This window comes from Geotrypetes seraphini, chromosome 9, assembly GCF_902459505.1.
Source record: "Geotrypetes seraphini chromosome 9, aGeoSer1.1, whole genome shotgun sequence".
Taxonomy (NCBI): domain Eukaryota; kingdom Metazoa; phylum Chordata; class Amphibia; order Gymnophiona; family Dermophiidae; genus Geotrypetes; species Geotrypetes seraphini.
The window spans coordinates 23000515-23022773 of record NC_047092.1 but is presented as its reverse complement, the minus strand read 5'-3'; the positions used below and the strand labels follow the sequence as shown (position 1 = coordinate 23022773).

The window sequence follows — 22259 nt, the reverse complement described above, 5'->3', positions numbered from 1 at the left end:
CAGAAGAGCGTTCCAGTCTTCTACCACTCTCTGGGTGAAGAAGAACCTTCTTACGTTTCCATGGAATCTATAAGGGATGTCTTAGCATTTAGTGTGCACTAAATGAGTTAGTGCACCTTAGTAAAAGGACCTCAGTGTTTTTATTGTTATTGGACTGCTGCTCTTCATTTTCAAATACCATATTGCTTATGTTAAATAACCTTAGCCAGCAACTTCTCAAAAGAGTAGATCCTTTTTCATATGATATTCTGCTTACTGGCTCCCTAGCATTATCCTTTCCATTACCTATACATCAGGATCGTCTGCTCACATTGTTGATGTTTATTGCTCTTAAGCTTATCCTTCAAAACTGGAAAGACATCTCGAAGTTACATGTGAGTCACTGGTGGAATTCTGCCTGCTTGCATATTCAATTTGAATGGTATATTGCAGAACGTCATAATTCATTACCCAATTATAACAAAATGTGGTCCTTGCTACTTAATTATTGTAAATCAGACCTTTGAACTCTTTCTTTATTCCGATACTTTATTCATTATATGTGAATTCCATGCTTGCTATTCTTTTGTTTACTTATAGATTTCCCTCGCTTCTCATATATTGCTTTTAGATACGTTTCTCACTCAAATTTGGAATTTTATCTACCATTTATTAGACGTTTGTTGCTTTCTTTTACTTTACTTTACATTTTATGCATATGTAGCTCATACTATTCTTCGCAATCGAATGTACTAGACATGTGTTTATACTTGTTATATTTTTGTGCCTCCTCTTTGGGAGCACTACCACTGTTGCCACTGTTTTATTACTATAAAACTCAATAAACTATGTGAACTAAAAAAAAAAAAAAAAAAGAGTAGCTCCACTCAAATACTTACCTATGATTACTTAACTAACTAATTACTCTTCAGCAAAGATAGTATTTCAATAGAAGCACACAATCTGCGTGAAACTCTCAGCGCTCCTCCTTTTGGTAACTCTATGCCATCATTAAGGGACACTAACTGATTTACGCACTAAGGGCTCCTTTTACAAAGCTGCACTAGGGCCTTAACGCGGGGAATAGCGTGCGCTAAATTGTCGCACGTGCTAGCCGCGCCCTCCTCCTTTTGTTTACTTATAGATTTGGGCAGGCAGTAGATTTCCGGCTAGTGCGCGCTAATCCGGTGCGTGCCATAAAACCCCTAGCGTGGCTTTGTAAAAGGAGCCCTAAAATGCCCATTATATTGCTATGGACATCATAGTGTTTTAGCACACGCTAAATGGGTTAGTACCCTTTGATGAATTCCCCCTAAATCAGGGGTAGGGATCTCCGGTCCTTGAGAGCCGTATTCCAGTCGGGTTTTCAGGATTTCCCCAATGAATATGCATTGAAAACAGTGCATGCAAATGTATCTCATGCATATTAATTGGGGAAATGCTGAAAACCTGACTGGAATACGGCTCTCGAGGACCGGAGTTCCATACCCCTGCCCTAAATGATAGGTAGTTATTGCATATAACCATGAGTTACCCTTCTAGGGCATGAAATATGTTCAAGCTATAAGCTTTCACTGGCAGCACTAGCTTTCAATAATTTATAATCTCTTCTTCTGAATGCACTCCAGTTGCAGCAGGCTGTTTTGCAAAGTTACTGGATGACCAAAGACTGCGAACAGGTTGTAACAGTAAAGAGTTTAATTCTCTTAGACTGTGTGCTTCCCACCTTTCTGAGAGCAAAGGAATTTGGCAAGATACAATATTTCGAAGTTTTCCAGCCTTTGGCTGTCATTCAATATATGGTATAAGGCAGGGGTCTCCAAAGTCCCTCCTTGAGGGCCGAATCCAGTCGGGTTTTCAGGATTTCCCCAATGAATATGCGTGAGATCTATGTGCATGCACTGCTTTCAATGCATATTCATTGGGGAAATCTTGAAAACCCGACTGGATTGCGGCCCTCAAGGAGGGACTTTGAGACCCCTGATTTAGAGCAAGTTATGAATCACAGGTCCAGTTAAAACAGGGATCTCAAAGTCCCTCCTCGAGGGCCGCAATCCAATCGGGTTTTCAGGATTTCCCCAATGAATATGCATTGAAAGCAGTGCATGCACATAGATCTCATGCATATTTATTGAGGAAATCCTGAAAACCCAACTGGATTCGGCCCTCAAGAAGGGACTTTGGGGACCCCTGGTATAAGGGTTAATGTCTTCACAGGTTCCCATAATAAGTCCTGATAATGCAAGAACTTATATAGCAAATGTTCTACCTCCATTTGATCCTCCGCAGAAAATGGAAATCTATCATGCTAAATGTGGCACCCTGGAAATGCATGCCACAGTGAAACATGAAATCACAATTACAGGTTGCATCATTCTGATAAAGTAGGTAAGCATCATTCTGATAAAGCACTGTTTTTATAAACATTCTATGATAGACCTTTGTCCACACATCAACATTATTCAAACTCCAATGGGCAGCACAACCAGAGCTAATGTATTGATTAGCATTGAGGGGTGTCTCTACTGTATTGAGGAATTTAGCACCAAATTATATATTTTTAGTATATCAGGGAGCTTGAACAGAAAGGCCTCTATGGCATGTCATGCCAGTCACATATTTTAATGGAGTTTGCTTTCTTATAGGGCTTTCGTTAAATATTAGCAGAGATTGAAAAGTCTGGAGTATGAGAAACAAGACTCACCCCCTCTCCGTCTCCGGATGGAAGCTTGGAATCAAAAACAAAACATAGAAGTCATGAGTTCTACAGACAGCACCTTTGTTTTCCTAGAGGACATAAATCCTCCATGTATTCTACCATCAGTACTACTTCAGGCACTGAATGTGTTCACCTCCCATCTGCCTCTTACATTCTTACCTCTGTGCAGTTTCACATCGCATGAGGATATTAGTAATGGCTATGTCGAAAACACCGGATCTGAAGAACTGATTACTGGACAGCTTATTCTCTTTCATAAATAGCACAAACCTTTAAATATCCTTGCTACAACTTATTGCTCTAGTAAGATCCTGCATCCACCAGATTCACTAGTTATGTATTTCAAAGTTAAATCAGTCTTGACTTTTTGATCCTCATCTTCCTCCAAGCAAGGGAATTCCAGGGCCCTCTTCCTCACTGCTTAAATGACCTTCTTTATCTAGAAAGCAGGGTGAGGGTTGAAGATGAAGCCTTCCCTCTACATGAGTTCCTTCCTAAGTATATCGTTTTTTCCTGCTTAAATGTACCTGTTAACCTTTTGTCTGCCCTTCTCCTTTTCCCTGGCTCCAGGCACACAGATTCTATAAAAGCTTAGACTTGTGGTTTTTTTTTTTTTTACTTATTCTGTCTGCATCATTGTGCTAAACTCATTCACTTGTGCCCTAAAGTCCATGTGTATAATTCTCAAAGCAGTACGTTCTGAGACAGCCATGTCTACCTACTGTACTCATATTATTTGCAATTCAAAATCATGTTCTCCTTCAGCACACAGAAATTTCCCCGCATTGGCCTTCTGTTGTACATGGCTCGTAGCTGAGCCATGGAGGCTACTTCTCCTGTATATGACAACCCAAATGCTTCACACTCAGTGATGCACAGCTGTGAGAGAGAATCTGTGAAAATTAATCATGCTGGAATCATAGGTTACATGATTTTGGCCCTGTTCTTTCTGTCATGATATTCGTTCAGTCTTAAGTGTAATCAAGCAACATAACAATAAGGAGTAAAAGAAAAAACCCTTCTAGGATTGTTCTGAATAATATAACCCTTCCCAGTGATCATTTCTTGCAAGACATACAGGGCCATTTGTGCTGCAAAATATTTTCGATCCATTAACTGTGGTATATGGTGTCTGTATTCACTGTATAATAAACCAGCTTTTCAAAACTGATATTGAGCTTCCAACAGTTGGAAGGAACCGGTCTTTCGAGAATAAACCCCGCATCTCTAAAAATGGCAGAAACACAGATGGGTTAAAATGGAACACTGAAACTGCTTTTAGAAAGCAGTGGGTGTTTGTTTGGAGGAATGCTTTTTCGTAGTGAAAGACTGAATGCAAGTTCAGTAGACAGAAGATAAAACCATTATGCTTTATTTTATTTTATAGCCCTTGAAACTGCTCTAATCTCACCTAACCAATGTAAATAATCTCTGTGGAAAGCCCTGTTCCCCTTGCCTGATCAACCCAGAAAGGAGCCCTTCATGTCACCAACAGAGATGAACTACAGGAAATCACAGCAGGGAAGGAAGTGGAAGAAGAATGCATTATACTTATTAGATTCTTGATGTATTGCCTTCAGGGCTGGATTATAGGGTAGGCCCAGTAGGCATGTGCCTTGGGCCTGAAAACATCAGTGGAGCCCTAGGGCCGGCGTTAGGAAAAGCAAACAGGGCAGCTGCCCTGGGCCCCACAGTTGCAGAGGAAGGGAGAGGAGAGAGAGATACCAGAGCAGGGGGAAGGGAAGGAGACAGATTCCAGACCTGAAAGGAGGAACGGAGGATGGAGACAGATACCAGATCTGAGGGGAGGAAAGGAAGAGAGAGAGAGATGCTAAAATCTACTGGGAGGAAGGGAGAGATGGAAGGGAAGAAGACAGATTCCACACCATGGGGGGAGCAGAGAGAAGTAGATGGATGCCATACCAATGGTGGTAGGGGGGTGGGGAGAAGTGATGGAATGGAGAGGCAGACAGTTTCTGGAAAAGGCATAGAAAGAACAGATGCCATATGGAAGAGGCAGAGAGAGGGCAGACAGTGGATGGAAGGAAGATAACGATGAGAAGCTGAGAAAAGCAGAAACCGGACAACAAAGGTAGAAAAACATTTCTATTTGTTTTATTTATTTATTTTCGCTTTAGGATAAAGTATTATTGTAGCTGTGTTGATCGTTTATTAATAGAAAATGGAAATAAGGTGATCCTGTTATTGGACTAATTTTAATACATTTTTTTTTACTAATTCAGAGACCTTAACTCCTTTCCTCAGGTCAGGCCAGGGATACTGTAACAGCAGTCTAGTTTACTGACCTGAAGAAAGAGGTTTTAACCTCTGAAAGCTAACTGAGAACTGTATTAGTCCAATAAAATGATGGGCACTAAATTTTCTTCCCGCCATGCCTCCTACCCAAATACAAAATATAAATTGGTAGGCTTCCCAAAGCCCTGCCAGCTGAAGATCTCTTAGTTCTAGCCGCGTAGCGAGCTGTAATATCCTGCATGTGCTAAAAACGCTAACGCACCTTAGTAAAAAGAGCCCCATGTAATGGATGACATGGTGTCTAGTTTTGCACATTGCTCCAGGTTAAAGGTGTCAGAGTAAGATGACAATTTGTCATAATTAAAAAAAGAATTGGCAATTATATTAGATCACTCTCCACTGCTGGGATGCATGTACAGTGCTGGTTAATATCAATATGTTCATATTTTATTCAGGAAAGACAGTAGGAAATACCACTATATATTAGTAACAGTGGTATGTAAACTCAGATTTATTAATGTACTTCTTTACCTTGGTGACGATTTCAAGTATGAAATCAAAATGCAATCCAGCAACTATGATCTAATTTATTCAATATCTTTTTTTTTTTTTTTAAATGGAACACCATGTGATCATTAATTCTTTCTAATGATAGATTATGCCTAGAGCTTTTATTCTTAGGTTTTTATAAATTGTCAATTTAGGTGTTTATTTCTCAGACAGAAATTCTTTGAGGGTACAAAAAGCAGGTATGTATCAGTGTTTCTGCGTCACACATACTATTTCTGAACACTTTTTCTGGTGGAATCCAAAATTAGATTAAAAGATTATTTAATATACACCATGTCAAATTCATTATCTAACTGATATATAGAAAATATAGAACAAAGACACACAAAGATAACAAAAGGAGGGAAAAAGCAGACTACACAATCACTCTTTCAATCTGCATATCACTGGTTCCCTCTAGCATTCTGATCATGCAGCAACCTATATGAAAATGGGATCATAAATAGATCTATGTCACTTAGGGATCAACAGAACAGAAAAGATACCACATTAGGGTCTAGATTCTCTAAATGTCGCGTTAAAATTCGAAGGGCTGCTGTTACAGCCATTTAAAAAAGTGAGTCATTCTCCAAAAAATGCTCATGCAAATGAGGTTGGCGGAGAGTAGAAAAGATTTGCTAAATTTGCATGTGCCCATCGTTGGTGATAGCGATGGGCATATGCACAGAATAAAGGCAAAAACCCCCCTAAAACACGACAATAAAAAAATTGAGCCACAAGTAACCCTCCTACTGCCAAACAACAAAACACCCAACATCCCCCCTCGGCAGCGAGAGAGATGCCCACCAGCAGCGGGAGAGATGCCCAATCACTTCCTCCACCAACCAACACATATCCCCGGTAGCGGGCGAGATGCCCAATCTCTCCCGCCACTAACTGACACCCCCCCCCCCCAGCAGTGGGAGAGATGCCCAATATCTCCCAACATCAACTGACACATACCCCGGTAGTGGGAAAGATGCCCAATCTCTCCCGCCGCCAATTGACACACCCCCAAACCCCCTCGGCAGCAGGAGAGATGCCTATGCTCTCCCTCTGCCACACAATAACCCCTCTTGCCTCTGATGACCCCTGCCCTCTCCTCCTTACCTTACTTTCAGATGGATGGCTGGAGGGATGCCCTCTTCCTCCAGCCAGCTGGCCTGCCTCTTCAAAATGGTGGGCCTTCCCCTCCCTGGTGCATCCTGGATTCCCCCAAGGAGGGACCTTTGGTTCTGATTGGTTTAGGTTGTTTAAGGCCCCTCCTATGGGTGGGTCCTTATGCGTCTGGGCCAATCAGAGCCTTAGGCCCTTTCCCAGATGCATGCATCTTGCATCCGGGGAGGGGCTTAAGGCTCTGATTGGCCCAGATGCATTAGGCCCCACCCATAGGAAGGGCCTTAAACAACCTAGGCCAATCAGAGTCAAAGGGCCCTCCATGGTGCATCCTGGGATGCAACGGGGAGGAGAAGGCCTACCATTTTGAAAAAGTGGGCCAGCTGGCCGGAGAGAGTAGGTATACCTCCGGCCAGCCATCTGAAAGTAAGGTAAAGGGGGGGGGGGGGTTGTGTGGCGGCAGCAGAGCGTGGGCTTCTTTCTTGTTACTGGGGGGGGTGTCAGTTGGCGGCAGAAGAGATTAGGTATCTCTCCCGCTGCTAGGGAGGGGGTGCTGCTTGGCAGTGGGAGAGTGTGGGCATCACTCCTGCTGCTGGGGAGTGTGTTAGCTGGCAGCGGGAGCCATTGGGCATCTCAAGCACTGCTGGTGGATGTTTCTTGGCGGCAGGAGAGATTGGCATCTTTCCCGCTGCCAGTGGGTTTTCTTGGCGGCGGGAGAGATTGGGCATCTCTCCCACTGCTAAAGAGGTTCTGGAGGTGTGTCTTTTGGCAGCAGAAGAGACTGGGCATCTCTCCCTCTGCCGAGGGGGCTTTAATACATGCACTCAAGAAGCATGCTTTTACTACTCCCACCTAGAAAAAAACAATTTATGATTCTTCCTGTAATTTTTTATTTTTTTCATTAGCCACAGTCAAAACACATGCCACAAGATGCACTTTTAACAGTGCTGTCACTGTACCGGCACCTCCAGACCAGTCGCAGATTTTTGTCATCGTAAGCCAATGCCGCTCTTTGAGAATGACTCAGCAATTTTTAAGAATCCACTGGAATGCTCGTTTCAATATTCAAAAGCCCATTTGCATGGCAGTGTCAGAGACTGGCTCTAGGTGAAGGATACAAGACAAGTTAGTGGAGGTGTGAAAGAGTACTTTCTGGTGTTTATTGGTTAAAACCTAAAATCAAAAGCCCTCAATGATCTGCCATCTGTTTTGCTGGAATCACCCTAACTAAACATAAGCTATAGCTTTACAAAATACCTCATCCTAGACCATCTGGAAAAATGGCCCGATGATATTCCATTAAGGTATGCCATTCCATTTCTATGTTGAATCAATTTTTATTATCAAATAACAAAGGACAGGCCAATGTGCAATAACCACAGCAACAGAAGAAAACAATCAAAAATAAAATAGTAGATCCAACAATCCCACCCAAACCCCCCCCCCCCAAACCCCCTAATCTGAAGTAGGAATAACTGTAGTGCAGTAGGCTTGGACTCAGATAGCCCACTGCCAAAGACAATGATTGACTCCAACACTGAAAGAAAGAAGAAAGAGAGAAAAAAGAAAGAAGAGAAAGAAAGGGAAGGAGAAGTATACCTGGCGCCCCTCAAAGATGGAAAACAAGCCCGGGTCTCAGAAAAAATCACAAGGAATTTAGAATGTCACTTCTAGCCCGTGGTGATAATGAAAAAAGGTAAGAATCCCAGATCCGAAGAAAGAGTCGCTTTCGTCGTAAGCTATAAGACGCATCTTTACGCTCCAGCAGCAGCAGAGTATGCAAACGATTCCTCCAGTCCCAAAAGGATGGTAAAGTTTCTCCAATCCAAACAGATAGAATTACCTTCTTCCCCAAGACACCCACCCATCTCATAAACTGCCGCTGACCCGAATCAGATAAACGGAAGGCCTCATACTTATCCAGCAAGAGACCAGCTGCAGAGAAAGGTAATGCCCAAAACGCCCAAAATGCCCAAAACGCTCTCCACATAAGATAAAACCTGCCGCCAAAAACGTTTGATTTCACACAGGACCAAAAGGCATGGATAAACGAATGGGATTGCTGGAGACACTTAGGGCATAAAGGAGAATCCGTGTAACCCAAATAATATAACTGACTTTTCGTGAAATAGCCCCGATGAAGTACCCTAAACTGACACTCCCGTAGATCTGCATTAACAGAGACTCCCGGGATTCTTGCAATCAAGGAAGGGAGATCTAAAGCGTCCCGTGCTATCCCCAGATCCTGGCACCAATGGGCGTGTAGGACAGCACGGTCAGTCGGACCCAATAATCGATGGAAGTCCTTATAAAGACCAGAAACTGTAAACCCATCTTCCAAATAGGAAGTGCCGCAAATCTGTCCTCAATAGGAAAAGCCAAGGCAGTTCGGGGGAGGGATCGAACATAATGATGAAGTTGCCGAAACGCAAGAAAGTCATCCACAGAAAAAACACCCGACTGGACCAGAGCATCCCAGGACAGTAAAGAACCATCAGCCTGGAGAACATGGGTAAGCAACGTGAAATCCCGGGATGCCAATTTACAAAAACTAGCAGTCTCCATGCCGGGGCTGAATTGCAGATTCCCCTGAATAGGTAAGTATCTAGTAATCGAGGGAGTACCATTCCAGGAGTCCAACACATAAGACCAAATAACGCGTAGCGAGTGCAACAACAAACTCCCCCGAAGTGGCGCCGGCAAGGCAGAACGGGGCGTGTGCACCAAGGACAGAATATGCCAAGGTGCAAAAAATTCCTTCTCATAGAATTTTGGAATAAAATCCTGGCGATCCGAAAGCCACTCCCCCAGAAAACGCATCAAACAGGCAGCATTGTATAACCGAAAATGTGGTAACCCCAGTCCCCCTCCTCCCCACGCACCGAACAGATAACGCAACGCCACCCGTGGTCGCCGTCCCCCCCCCAACAAAATCGAGAAAGCATAGAATATCCCGTTTCAAGAGCCATAAAGGGAGCAACTGCAAAGTATAAAGCCATTTTGGAAAAAGGACCATGGCACGGCACCCAGTTACCTAAATAACCGTTTTCATTACTACCACCCACCAAGAAAAAGGAGAACACAGAACCTCTTCACCTATCCACCACTCAACGGTACCTGTCGTAAGAAACTCTATGACAACCTCCTGGGGACACAGGCAGCCAAAATAGACTCTGACATCTCTAAATCACTGACCAAAACAACAGACATAAAAGAGTTCCGCAAAGAAATAAAAACACTACTGTTCAAAAAATATCTCCCATCACTCTAACCACCGCCCAATGAGTTCCCATTCAACGACTTCGGAATCACTCATCCATATTATCTCTTTGTCTGTGATCAAGAATGTACTGTACCTCTCCTACACTACACCCGACTTAACTGATCGAGTTAACATATATTACCTCTGCAAAATGCATTATCTTCTGCTATATGTACTATCTTCTGTAATAAGTAATATCCTCTGCGAAATTGTAATATCATAACTCTTCACTGTTCCTGTAACTTACTCCTATCCTGAAATGTAATTCTACTGGAATGTCCCAGATACTTTCTATATTGTAATCCGCCTAGAACCGCAAGGCACAGGCGGAATAGAAATCCGTAATGTAATGTAATGTAATTAAACAAATGGATCCTGCCCGACAAGGACAGAGGAAGAGGAGACCAACGAGCAAAACACTCAGCTGAAGAACAGAACAAAGAATCAATGTTAACAAGATATAACGCGGAAGTACGAGGCGTCAACAAAATCCCTAAATAACGAAACGAGGAAGAAGCCCATTGAAGAGGAAAGGGTCCAGGCCAAGAGTCCCGCAAAACCGAGGATGTGGCCAACGCCAGAGATTTATCAAGGTTAAGCTTAAAACCAGAATAGTCTCCATATTCTTGAAAAGTGGCCATCAGATTGGAAAGAGATATTGCGGGGTCTGAGATATGGACCAGGAGATCGTCCGCAAAAGCCGAGATTTTAAATTCGGAAGAACCAATTCGAATACCCGAAATAGCTCCATTAAGCTGAATATCACGGATCAAGGGATCCAACGACAGAGCAAAGAGCAATAGGGAAAGGGGGCAGCCCTGACGCATGCCACGACATATGGGGAATGAAGGAGAACAAAGTCCTTTGGCCCAGACAAAAGCTGTAGGAGAATGATAAAGCACCCGAACCGCATCCTGAAAAAAACCCGTTACGCCATACCGAGTTAAAACCTCAAATAAAAAATTCCAAGAGACCCGATCGAAGGCCTTTTCAGCATCAAAGCTGACCAATAGAGAAGATAGTTGGGTTCTCTCCACGAATTCCAAAGACGCCAATATGGATCTAATGTTTTTCACACTAGTATGCCCCTGCACAAATCCCACCTGAGGGGAAGCAATCAAATCAGGAAGAACACAAGCCAATCGATTAGCCAAAACCTTGGCGAACATTTTGGCCTCCACATTCAGCAGCGAAATGGGGCGGTAAGAGGAAGAGAGGGCCGCATCCTTATGGGGCTTCAATAGCACAACTATTTGAGCCGAAGTGAGAGAGTCCGGAAGGGCACCCCGCTGAATGGCTGCTGTGAAGGTATCAGCTAAGACTGGAGCTAATGTAGGAAGTAGAAGTTTATAGAATTCCATCCGGAAACCATCTGGTCCGGGGGCCTTTAACAAGGACCCCTTCTGTATGACTCCTGCTACCTCCTAAGCCGTTATAGGGGCATTAAGTTTAGCTACCGCCCTATCAGACAAGCACGGAAGGGGAAGGCCATCCAAATATGCCGTGCCTTCCATTAAATCAGATTGTTGTGAATAAAGCTTCCTACAATAGTCAAAAAACACTGCATTAATCTCGGTATCCGTCCTGACCATATCCCCCCCTGCCGATCGAAGTTGCAAGATATGAGTACGACCCGCCGATCAACGGACCACCTTTGCCAGAAGCGCCCCACGTTGATTTCCATGGCGAAAAAATTGATATCTATAATAAGCGAGCGACTTGACTGTTCTAGCATGCAACAATTCCTGAAGCTTACACTGGGAGGCTAAGAGCTGGGAGCGCAAAGAGGAAGCGTGAGACTGACTATAAAGCCGACGGAGGTTACCAATCCTACGTTCCAACTGTAAAAGCTCCCTATCCCGAGCACGACGTTGATGGCTGGAATATGCCATGATCTCACCGTGGAGAACCGCTTTCGCAGCCTCCCAGAAAAGCGTAGAATCAGCCCGATGTTCAATATTATGGAGTTGATAGTCAGACCATTTTTGAAGCAGGAATTCCTGAAATTTCGGGTCCTGATACAAACGGAGCGGAAATCGCCAACGGAAGGAACCCGGTGGAGAGATATCCAAATGCAAGATTAACAAAAGCATGGCATGATTGGAAACGTCAAAGGAACCAATCGTGGCCGATTCAATCTGAGAAAACAAAGTGCTAGAGGTCAGCCAGTAATCAATCCTGGATAAGGAAGCATGAGCTCTAGATATGTGAGTATAATCACGCTCCCCTGGGTGAAGCGTCCGCCAAACATCAATAACGTCCAAGGATGAGCAAAGTAAAGAAATACCCTTAGTGGGATGCATCCGATCCTGGGGAGCAGGAATTGATTTATCCAACAAGGGGTCATGAACACAATTGAAATCCCCCCCCACAAGCAAAGGCACATCCGAATGTTGACCAAGAAGGCGAATAAGTGAGGAGAAAAATCGAGAGTCATAGTTGTTAGGGGCATAAACATTACAAAGAATCAGGGGCTGACGATTAAATAGCACCTTGGCGATGATATACCTACCTCCAGGATCCGTCCACTGCTGTTGAATAACAAAGGGTAACCCCTTCCGAATCAAAATCAAAACCCCCGCCTTACGGTTGTTCGCAGGTGCCCCCAAATGATGGCCAACCCACCAGGTCTGAAGTTTAGCATGCTCCGCCGCTGACAGATGCGTCTCCTGTAAGAAGACTAAATCAGCTCTCTAACGGTTCAAGGCTCTCAAAATCTTATGTCGTTTAATAGGCGAAGTGACACCATTTATATTCCAGGAAATACATCTAAGAGGCTTCATGAGAAGCCATTCCATTTCTATAAACAGAGAGCCAATCTGAGTAACCAATCAGAGGATGATCTAAGCCCCAAACTTCCTGCATAGGTCCCACAAATGCATAAGAAAATTAGTACAAGAACATGCTCATTGATCTCTTGAGCATAATCAGCATGGATACTGGTCTCTTGAGTATACCCAGCATATTTACTGATGCCATGAATTCAACATGCGTAAGTAACAATCTCATAAGCATAGCCACTGATCTATCTCATCAGTAAAATTAGTTCAATTTCTTATCTATGAGCACAAAAAAAAATCCCTGATTTCATGATTACGAACACAACACCTCATTCTTTTCCCCTGTTTAGCAAAAGCTAAAGTGAATGCTATCAAACTTGTCACAGAGATAGCAACCTGCTGTGCTGGCCAGACTTTAACTTTCCTGCCTCCTCCATCCATACTCACTGCAAAATTCTGTAGACAATTCAACTCCTTTATTTTTACATTTTTGCATATTCTGCTTCTGTGAATCTTCCTTAAATATGAGAACTGCCACTGCAATAACTGAGCTGGACAGGTGCAGGAATAGCTTTTCTGTGCAGTAAACATTTTATTTTATTTTTTAAATTCATGACTAAATTATAGCGCTGCATTTCAACAAAGTGTTAACATTTACAGCATAGCAGATCCTCAAGTAGATATTCTGACTTCTAAATGGTTTTCTCCATGGCTTCAGCATTGTGTACCCAGATACTTTATAACCCCTAGAGTCTGTCAGGAAACCACTACAAGAATACACATCTCTTTGAGAGGATCTGCAAGTGCTAGAAATACCCCTGGGAACAACATAAGCTGCCTCTTGGTCTTTCAAAAGTCCTCGAATCTCAAAGAAAATACTACATGCATCCTATTAAAAATGTATATCATACACCCTTGGGAAATATACTTTTTATTCTGCATTGCCAGAGGATATAGTAAAAGCACTCCTGGAGCACAAGTCGATAAATTAGAGCCCCCAAACTGTAGGATTGGATCCAAATGGGGTCATGATCTCCATGGGCTCTCCATAAGGACATTATTCTATACCTCGGGGGGGGGGGGGGGGACACATATCATTTTATTTGGCTGCAATCATTGGGTCATAGCTGCAAAAACAATGATAAACACTGCCATAATTGCTTACTTAGAGCTAGGAAAAAAGACTGACAGTACTTATTGGCCCACTATGACTTTCCAAGCTTGGGACCACGTACTCAGCTTCCCAGAGGAACGATTACAGAACCTTTTAAGGGATTTACCCCCGATGGAAGCTGATGAAAATGCACCTACCCTTTTAGAACAGTGGAAGGATATTGTCGCACTTAATAAAGAAGTCATTAGACTAGATTTGCATCACGCATTCCTTCTAGAGTACTGCAGGAAACAGATGATACCACGTGCCCTGAGGATAATGAAGAGACCGACGATGTTCACTGATAACCAGGACTTTTTAAATGATTGGTGTAAGATTTTAAATAATTTTATGTGGATGATTTCAGTGTACCTTTGGAACTTTGATACTTTCAAATCAAGTCCATTTAGGAACATCGTCACTCCACAGTCTTTTTTTTGGAGTATTTATGAATAAGCAGCACAAAATCATATTGATTTTTGGGATCATACCGGGTACTTGTGACTAGCATAAGACCTGTTTGAAACAGGATACTGGACTTGAACTTTTTAGCCTGACCCAGTATAGCAATTCGTATGTTCTTAAAAGGGAAAAATCAAAACAATAGTGGAGACACACTCTAATCAGATGTAAAACATATGTTACCAGCAATAAGTGAGCTAGTTCAACATTTCAAACAGTCAACTGTTGTATTAGAGGGAAAGGGAATGGGGATTTGCAATTGCCTTTTTGGTGCTTTGGCATTTCAAAGCTGACATTCAAAGTGGTGGGCACTGGAGGAGTTGCCATACAGTGAGAGATTAGAGAAACTGGGCCTCTTCTCCCTTGAAAAGAGGAGACTGAGAGGGGACATGATCGAAACGTTCAAGATAATGAAGGGAATAGACTTAATAGATAAAGACAGATTGTTCACCCTCTCGAAGGTGGAGAGAACGAGAGGGCACCCTCTAAAGTTGAAAGGGGATAAATTCCGTACAAACGTAAGGAAGTTCTTCTTCACCCAGAGCAGGGGTAGGGAACTCCGGTCCTCGAGAGTCACATTCCAGTCGGGTTTTCAGGATTTCCCCAATGAATATGCATGAGATCTATTTGCATGCACTGCTTTCAATGCATATTCTTTGGGGAAATCCTGAAAACCCAACTGGAATACAGCTCTCGAGGACCAGAGTTCCCTACCCCTGACCCAGAGAGTGGTGGAAAACTGGAACGCTCTTCCGGAGGCTGTTATAGGGGAAAACACCCTCCAGGGATTCAAGTCAAAGTTAGATAAGTTCCTGCTGAACCGGAACATACGCAGGTAAGGCTAGACTCAGGGCACTGGTCTTTGACCTACGGGCCGCCGCGGGAGCAGACTGTGGGCACGATGGACCACTGGTCTGACCCAGCAGCGGCAATTCTGAAGTTCTTATGCCCAGGGTCACAAGGAGCAGCACTGGGATTTGATCTCACAACATCTGGGTGCAAAGGCAACAGCTCAACCAGTGAGCCACAGCTCTTCCTCCAAACGAAACCACTATAATATTGATGTGAATTTTTACTTATAAAGGGAACTCTATGAACCAACAGGCAAATTCTAAATAGTCTGCCTTAAATTAAGTTCTTACATTGACGCGCCTAACCAAATAAGGTGTCTCACAATTGTTTAATAGACTAATTAGTGCAGGTAATTGACAACTAGCACCTTGCAATTGATGTAAATAGTACTTAATTAGATGTTAGGCATCTATCACAACGTAGGTGTGGTCAGGGGATAGATCTTGGGTGTGTTTTGCATATAGGTGCCGGTAGGCTTATAACTTATTCGCTGTTATTTAGGTCAAGAAAACCCTGGCATAAATATTTTGAGCCTAAAAGTTAGGATGCCTAGTAATGCCTAAACTTAGGTGGTGTTGGTTTCAGGTCAAAAGCGCGCCGGGACAAAGGCGCGTGCAGATAACTGAGCGCAGCGCGGAGGCACGCACCGAAGAAAATGACTGTTTTAAAGGGCTCCGACGAGGGGTGTTGGGGGGGAACCCCCCCACTTTGCTTTATACAGATCGTGCCGCGTTGTGGGGGCATTGTGGGGGGTTTGGGGGTTGTAACCCCCCACATTTTACTGAAAACTTCACTTTTTCCCTAAAAAACAGGGAAACAGTAAAGTTTCCAATATAATGAGGGAGGTTACAACCCCCAAACCCCCCACAAAGCCGCCGCGATCTGTATTAAGTAAACTGGGGGGGGGTTCCCCAACAAAAACCCCCGTCGGAGCCCCTAAAACACTCTTTTTCTTCGGCGCGTGCTTCCGTCTTGCGCTCAGTTGTCGGCGTGCGCCTTTGTCTTTGGGGGTATTGTCTATGAACCGTGGTGTTAAGTGTGATTCAATAAAGTGCACCTGCCTTTTATAGAATCGCACATAGCGCCACATTAGTCGGCACCTAGTTTTTAGGTGTCATATATGGAATTGGACCCCAAATGCAATCTAAAGTACTAGAGGGTGCTGAAAAGTTCTCAGCCCAACCACGAAGAGAATGACGTGGATATGGTTCAATCCATGATCTGAAACAATGTCAAAACATGGAATTTCGTTTCTGTAAATTGGCTCTTAACTAAATAAGATAACTTTCTTTTCAGCTACAGTGGCAAAATAACTCAAAATTCAGGAAGTTGGTTGGGCTGAGAACTTTTCAGCACTCCCTGCTGTGTAATAAAAGTGAGCCAAGTATAGGACAATCAAGCCATTGTGACATCATGGATGAGGTCAGTTCTTATTGGTGGAATGAAGCACTATGACATCACAATCTCAGCTCTAGAATGTTGCTATGAGAGAGTGCTGAAAAGTTAGCCCAACCAAGAAGAGAATGATGTGGATATGGTTTAATCAAGGATCTGAAACAATGTCAACACATAGAATTTTGTTTCTGCAAATTGGCACTTAATGAAACAGGAAAACTCTTTTCAGCTACAGTGGCAAAATAATGTAATGCACAGAATTTAGGAAGTTGGCTGGTTGAGCTGAGAACTTTTCAGCACTCCCTCATACTTTTCTATTGATGATGGCTCTCAGTAACTCTGCAATCGATCAGAAGAAATTGAGAAGTTTAACTCTCTTGGTGCAAAATGAGGTGGATTCATAGAAAAGAATTATAATTTAGTTTTGTAGGTGTTTGGATGGAGAATATTTCCCATGATGAAGCTGAACAGGCAACAACAGAAATAGCACTGTAGAGTTAAACTTCTCGATTTCTTCTGATTTACTGCAGAGTTGCTGAGTTATCAACAGATGTACATTGCACTAATTCTATAAGCAACAATTCACATCAATATTATTGTGGTTCTATTCTAGTGCCATAGTGTGATGATGGTCAACAACAGTTACCTGTTTGAATTGTTGAACTAGTGCACTTAGGGGCCCTTTTACAAAGCCGTGATAGCACGTACCGGTGCAGCAAATGCCACGCAATCCATAGGAACTGAATGGTCTGTGTTGCATTTGCCACATGGTAATCGCTACTGTGGCTTTGTAAAAGAGGCCTTTAATGCTGAGCACCCTACACAATTATATTTTATAAATAATTTTTATATATACTTACTATATTGTTTACAGTTTGGTAATTTTTTTTTATCTGATCTACTGTTTGAGAGACCCGTATTATTTATAGATATCCCCATTATTTTGTTTTTGTGTTCTATAAATGGGAAAAGAAACAAGGAGAAATGTGAATGAATACTACAAGAACCCAGCTGAAATACTGTAGGTTCCCACTGAATAAAAACCACAAAAGGAAGCTGCTGGGTCAAAATTAAAAATTTCTTAGAATAAATTTGTCTGATCATTACCCAGTGGTGTCCTGCAAGCCACATCAGCTCAGTTGTTTGTAATAATTTCTTCATACTGTTCAAGTGCTTTGCATAAAATATTCTTTATGACTAAATAACTAGGCTTAAAGTCTCACTGATTCATTTTCTTTACATCTACAGTCAAGCCTCATTACTATCACCTTACATTTGTGGTTCTCAACCCAGTCCTCAGGATGGACCTAGGCAATCAGGTTTTTAGCATACCCACCTTAGATTTGTATATAATGAAGGCAGTGCATGTAAATTTATCTCCTGCATATTTATTGTTGCTATCTTGTAAACCAGACTGACTTGACTGGGGCCCAGATTCTCAAAACTTTAACGCGGTCGTTAAACTGGTTGCAGATGGTTTAGCTTGCATGCATTTTAGTGGCGGATTATCAAAACGGCTTATCGCAGTCTTTAGCGAGCTTTCGAGCAGTCTCTGACACTGCCATGCAAATGGGCTCTTGAATATTGAAATGGGTATTCCGGTGGATTCTTAAAAATTGCTGAGTCATTTTCCAAGAGTGGTGGCGGCTTTTGGCGAAAAAAATCAGCAACTGGTCTGGGGGTGTTTTGACTGTGGATAATTAAAAATATATAATATTACATGAAGAATCATAAATTGTAGTCTATTTTTTTTTTTTTGTGGGAGTAGTAAAAGCACACTTTTTGAGCACGTGTATTATAGCCCCCCTCGGCAGCGAGAGAGATGCCCAAACTCTCCCACCGCCAAGAAACACACCTCCAGCATCCCCTTGACAGTGGGAGAGATGCTCATGCTCTCGCGACTCCAAGCAATACTCTTCCCCGGCAGCGGGAGAGATGCCCAATCTCTCCCACCAGCAAGAAACAACCCCCCAGTAGCAAGAGAGATGTCCAACATACTGGAACCCATCAGGCTATATGCTGGAAGCGAAAATGGGAAACTGACAGGGTTAATGGTCAGTCTAGAAGAGGTATGCAGGCAGATTGATAGGCTTAAGAGTGATTAATCTCCGGGACCAGATGGTATCCATCCGAGGGTCATCAAGGAACTGAAAGGGACTATAGCTGAACTACTTCAGCTATTAGCCAATCTGTCCATCAAATCGGTGAAGATTCCAGAGGACTGGAAGGTGGCGAATGTTATGCCGATCTTCAAAAAAGGTTCGAGGTGAGACCCAGGAAACTACAGACCGGTGAGTCTGACATCGGTACCGGGAAAAATGGTAGAGGCGCATTATTAATCACCTTGACGGACACGGTCTGATGAGGGCCAGCCAGCACGGTTTCAGCAAAGGCAGATCTTGTTTGACAAACTTGCTGCACTTCTTCGAGGGAGTAAACAAGCAGATAGACAAGGGCGACCCGGTCGACATTGTATATCTGGATTTCCAGAATGCGTTCGACAAGGTTCCGCATGAACAACTACTTTGGAAAATTGCGAGTCATGGAATCGAGGGTGAAATACTCACGTGGATAAAAAACTGGCTGGAGCATAGGAAACAGAGAGTGGGGATAAATGGACATTACTCGGACTGGAAGAGCGTCACCAGTGGGGTGCCGCAGGACTCGGTGCTTGGACCCGTGCTCTTCAACATCTTTATAAACGATCTGGACATAGGTACGACGAGCGAGGTGATTAAATTTGTGGACGATACAAAGTTATTCAGAGTAGTGAAGACGCAGGGGGATTGCAAAGATCTTCAACGTGACATAATCAGGCTCGAGGAATGGACATCAACATGGCAGATGAGGTTCAACGTGGATAAGTGTAAAGTGATCCATGTCGGTAACAAAAATCTCATGCACGAATACAGGATGTCCGGGGTGGTACTTGGAGAGACCTCCCAGGAAAGAGACTTGGGAGTTCTGATCGATAAGTTGATGAAGCCATCCATGCAATGTGCGGCGGCGGCGAAAAGGGCGAACAGAATGCTAGGAATGATAAAAAAGGGGATCACGAACAGATCGGAAAAGGTTATCATGCCGCTGTACCAGGCCATGGTGTGTCCTCACCTGGAGTACTACATCCAGCACTGGTCACCTTACATGAAGAAGGACACGGTACTACTTGAAAGGGTCCAAAGAAGAGCAACTAAGATGGTTAAGGGGCTGGAGGAGTTGCCGTACAGCAAAAGACTAGAGAAACTGGGCCTCTTCTCTCTCGAGCAGAGGAGATTGAGAGGGGACATGATCGAAACATTCAAGGTACTGAAGGGTATAGACTTTGTAGATAAGATCAGGTTGTTAACCCTCTCCAAGGTGGGGAGAACAAGAGGGCACTCTCTAAAGTTGAACAAGAGGGCACTCTCTAAAGTTGAAAGGGGATAGATTCCGTACAAATGTAAGGAAGTTCTTCACCCAGAGAATGGTGGAAAACTGGAACGCTCTTCCGGAGTCTGTCAAAGGGGAAAACACCCTCCTGGAATTCAAGACAAAGTTAGACAAGTTCCTGCTGAATCGGTACGTGTGCAGGTAGGGCTAGTCTCAGTTAGGGTGCTGGTCTTTGACCAGAGGGCCGCCGCGTGAGCAGACTGCTGGGCACGATGGACCACTGGTCTGACCCAGCAGCGGCAATTCTTATGTTCAATCTCTCCCGCCACCAACTGACACACCTCTTGGCAGTGGGTACCCGCTTAGACATTAGAGACACTTTCACTATTTATGAGCACCAGATCCAGTATCGCTTTGTCCCTTGTTGGTTCCATCACCATTTGTCTGAACACAATCCCTTGAAAGGCATCCATAATCTCTCTATTTGTTTACGATTCCACTGATGGAACTTTCCAGTCCGCATCCAGCAGATTGAAATCACCCAGCAATAGCCCCTCCCCTTTCTTTCCCAACTTTTGGATATCTGCAACAAGATCTTTATGAATTTGTTGCAACTGAGTTGGAGGTCTATAGACAACACCCACGTAGACAGAAGTTCCAACTTCACTTTTCAAAGCAATCCATATCACTTCTTCTTTTCCCTAGGCCCCCAACATTTCAACCACTTGATATTGGTCTATACATGGAGAGCTACTCCTCTGTCTTTTCGACAATCTCTATCCTTCCTAAAAAGATTATAGCCTGGTATGTTTATATCCCATCCATGACACAATCACTGAACCATATCTCTGTGACAGCAACAATATCCAAGTCTGCTTCTAACATCAGGGCTTGCAGATCCTGATTTTTGTTGCTTATACTGTGAGCATTTGTAGTCATTGCTTTCCAGCTACTATACCATGGCAATCCCATTTTTTATATAATTTTTGTTTCGTCTCATTTCCTGTTGCATTGCTATAAAGTGAATTACTAATATTGTTGTTTCTGTTGCTATCTTTACTACCATCATATCTTGTCTTTTGCTTGGGGTGGCCACTGGAAGTGACCTGCATACATACACTACACCCATTTTCTAGTTTAAATGCCTAGAAACATAGTGCCTGGATTTCTCAGCTAGGATTCTTTTTTTTATTATTTTTATTGCCATAATAAGGTTCAGCCCATCCTTACAATATAGTTTCTTGTTTTACCATGTATTACCCCATCCTCCAAGGTACCTAAAGTATTCTTGATGACACCAGACTTTGAGCCACCTACTGAAGTTCTCTGTATTTTGTACTCTTTCCTCTACCTTTCCTTAAGTAGGCAGTGCAATGTCCAAAAATGCTACAGTTTTTACATAAGTTATATGTTATATAAAGTTATATAAAGTTATGTATGATAAGGCCCTGTAGCATACGAACTGTTGTTATTATCATTAAGGTTCCCATTACCAGATGTACACTGCTATACCCTGTAATTCGCTGTATGTACAGTTTCTCTTTATTGTAAACCGCCTAGAAGTCGCAAGATTGTTGGCGGAATATAAGAATAAAGTTATTATTATTATTATTATTATTATTATTATAAGTTATGTAAAGTTAATGCAAGTTATGCAAGAACTGTAAAGATAATTTAAAGTAACGCAAAGTAATTCCACGTAAAGTTATGTAAAGTGATGTACGAAAAGTTATGTAAAGTTAGGTATGCAAAGTTTGTAAAGTAATGTAAAGAATTGTATTGTCATCGCCTGGAAATGACCAGCCATCTTCTAATGTAATCCGCTTAGAACCGCAAGGCACAAGCGGAATAGAAATCACTAATGTAATGTAATGTAATGTTTTAACCCTTCCCCCAGCTCCCGAAAAGCTTTCTGCGCTGAAAGTGGGGTATTGTTGGCCAGATCTTATGTTCCAAGGTGGATAACACCAGAGTTCAAATTCTTTCTTTCTTTCCTAATTATAATCAATATTTGCTTGGTGTTCCTGGTAGCCGAGGATCCTGGAGGGCATTTCACTATTTTGGGCTCCTTGTCCTGTGTTCCAAGGATAATCTGTCTGATGACGGCATCCCCTAGCAGCAATAATTATCTGCTTTGAGATTTTTAATTTGTGCTTTGGGGGCACTTTTCTTCACGAGTTACCTTCACTGGTTCTAGTTTTTATCTTGAGCATCACAATATACTAATTCTGTAGGGGCAACAATTGTGAGGGTGGATGTTTCTGTGCCACAAGCCACAGTCTACCTGAGCCTGTGACCCATTTATTCCTGGGTTGTTTTATTCTTTGAGGCAGTGATGGTAAATTGGTATTGTTCTATGGGGTGATC

At 42.9% G+C, this 22259-nt stretch overlaps 1 protein-coding gene across 4 annotated transcripts in view; it reads right to left on the bottom strand.

The window, feature by feature from the left end:
- The window catches only part of SHANK3 (SH3 and multiple ankyrin repeat domains 3), a 924054-nt gene that overhangs the window by 123629 nt on the left and 778166 nt on the right, over positions 1 to 22259 (bottom strand). For all 4 annotated transcript variants that reach the window (XM_033958997.1, XM_033958999.1, XM_033958998.1 and 1 more), the window contains one exon: positions 2684 to 2707. In XM_033958997.1, the coding sequence (XP_033814888.1) occupies positions 2684 to 2707 (24 nt within the window). The remainder of the gene's footprint in view (positions 1 to 2683; positions 2708 to 22259) is intronic.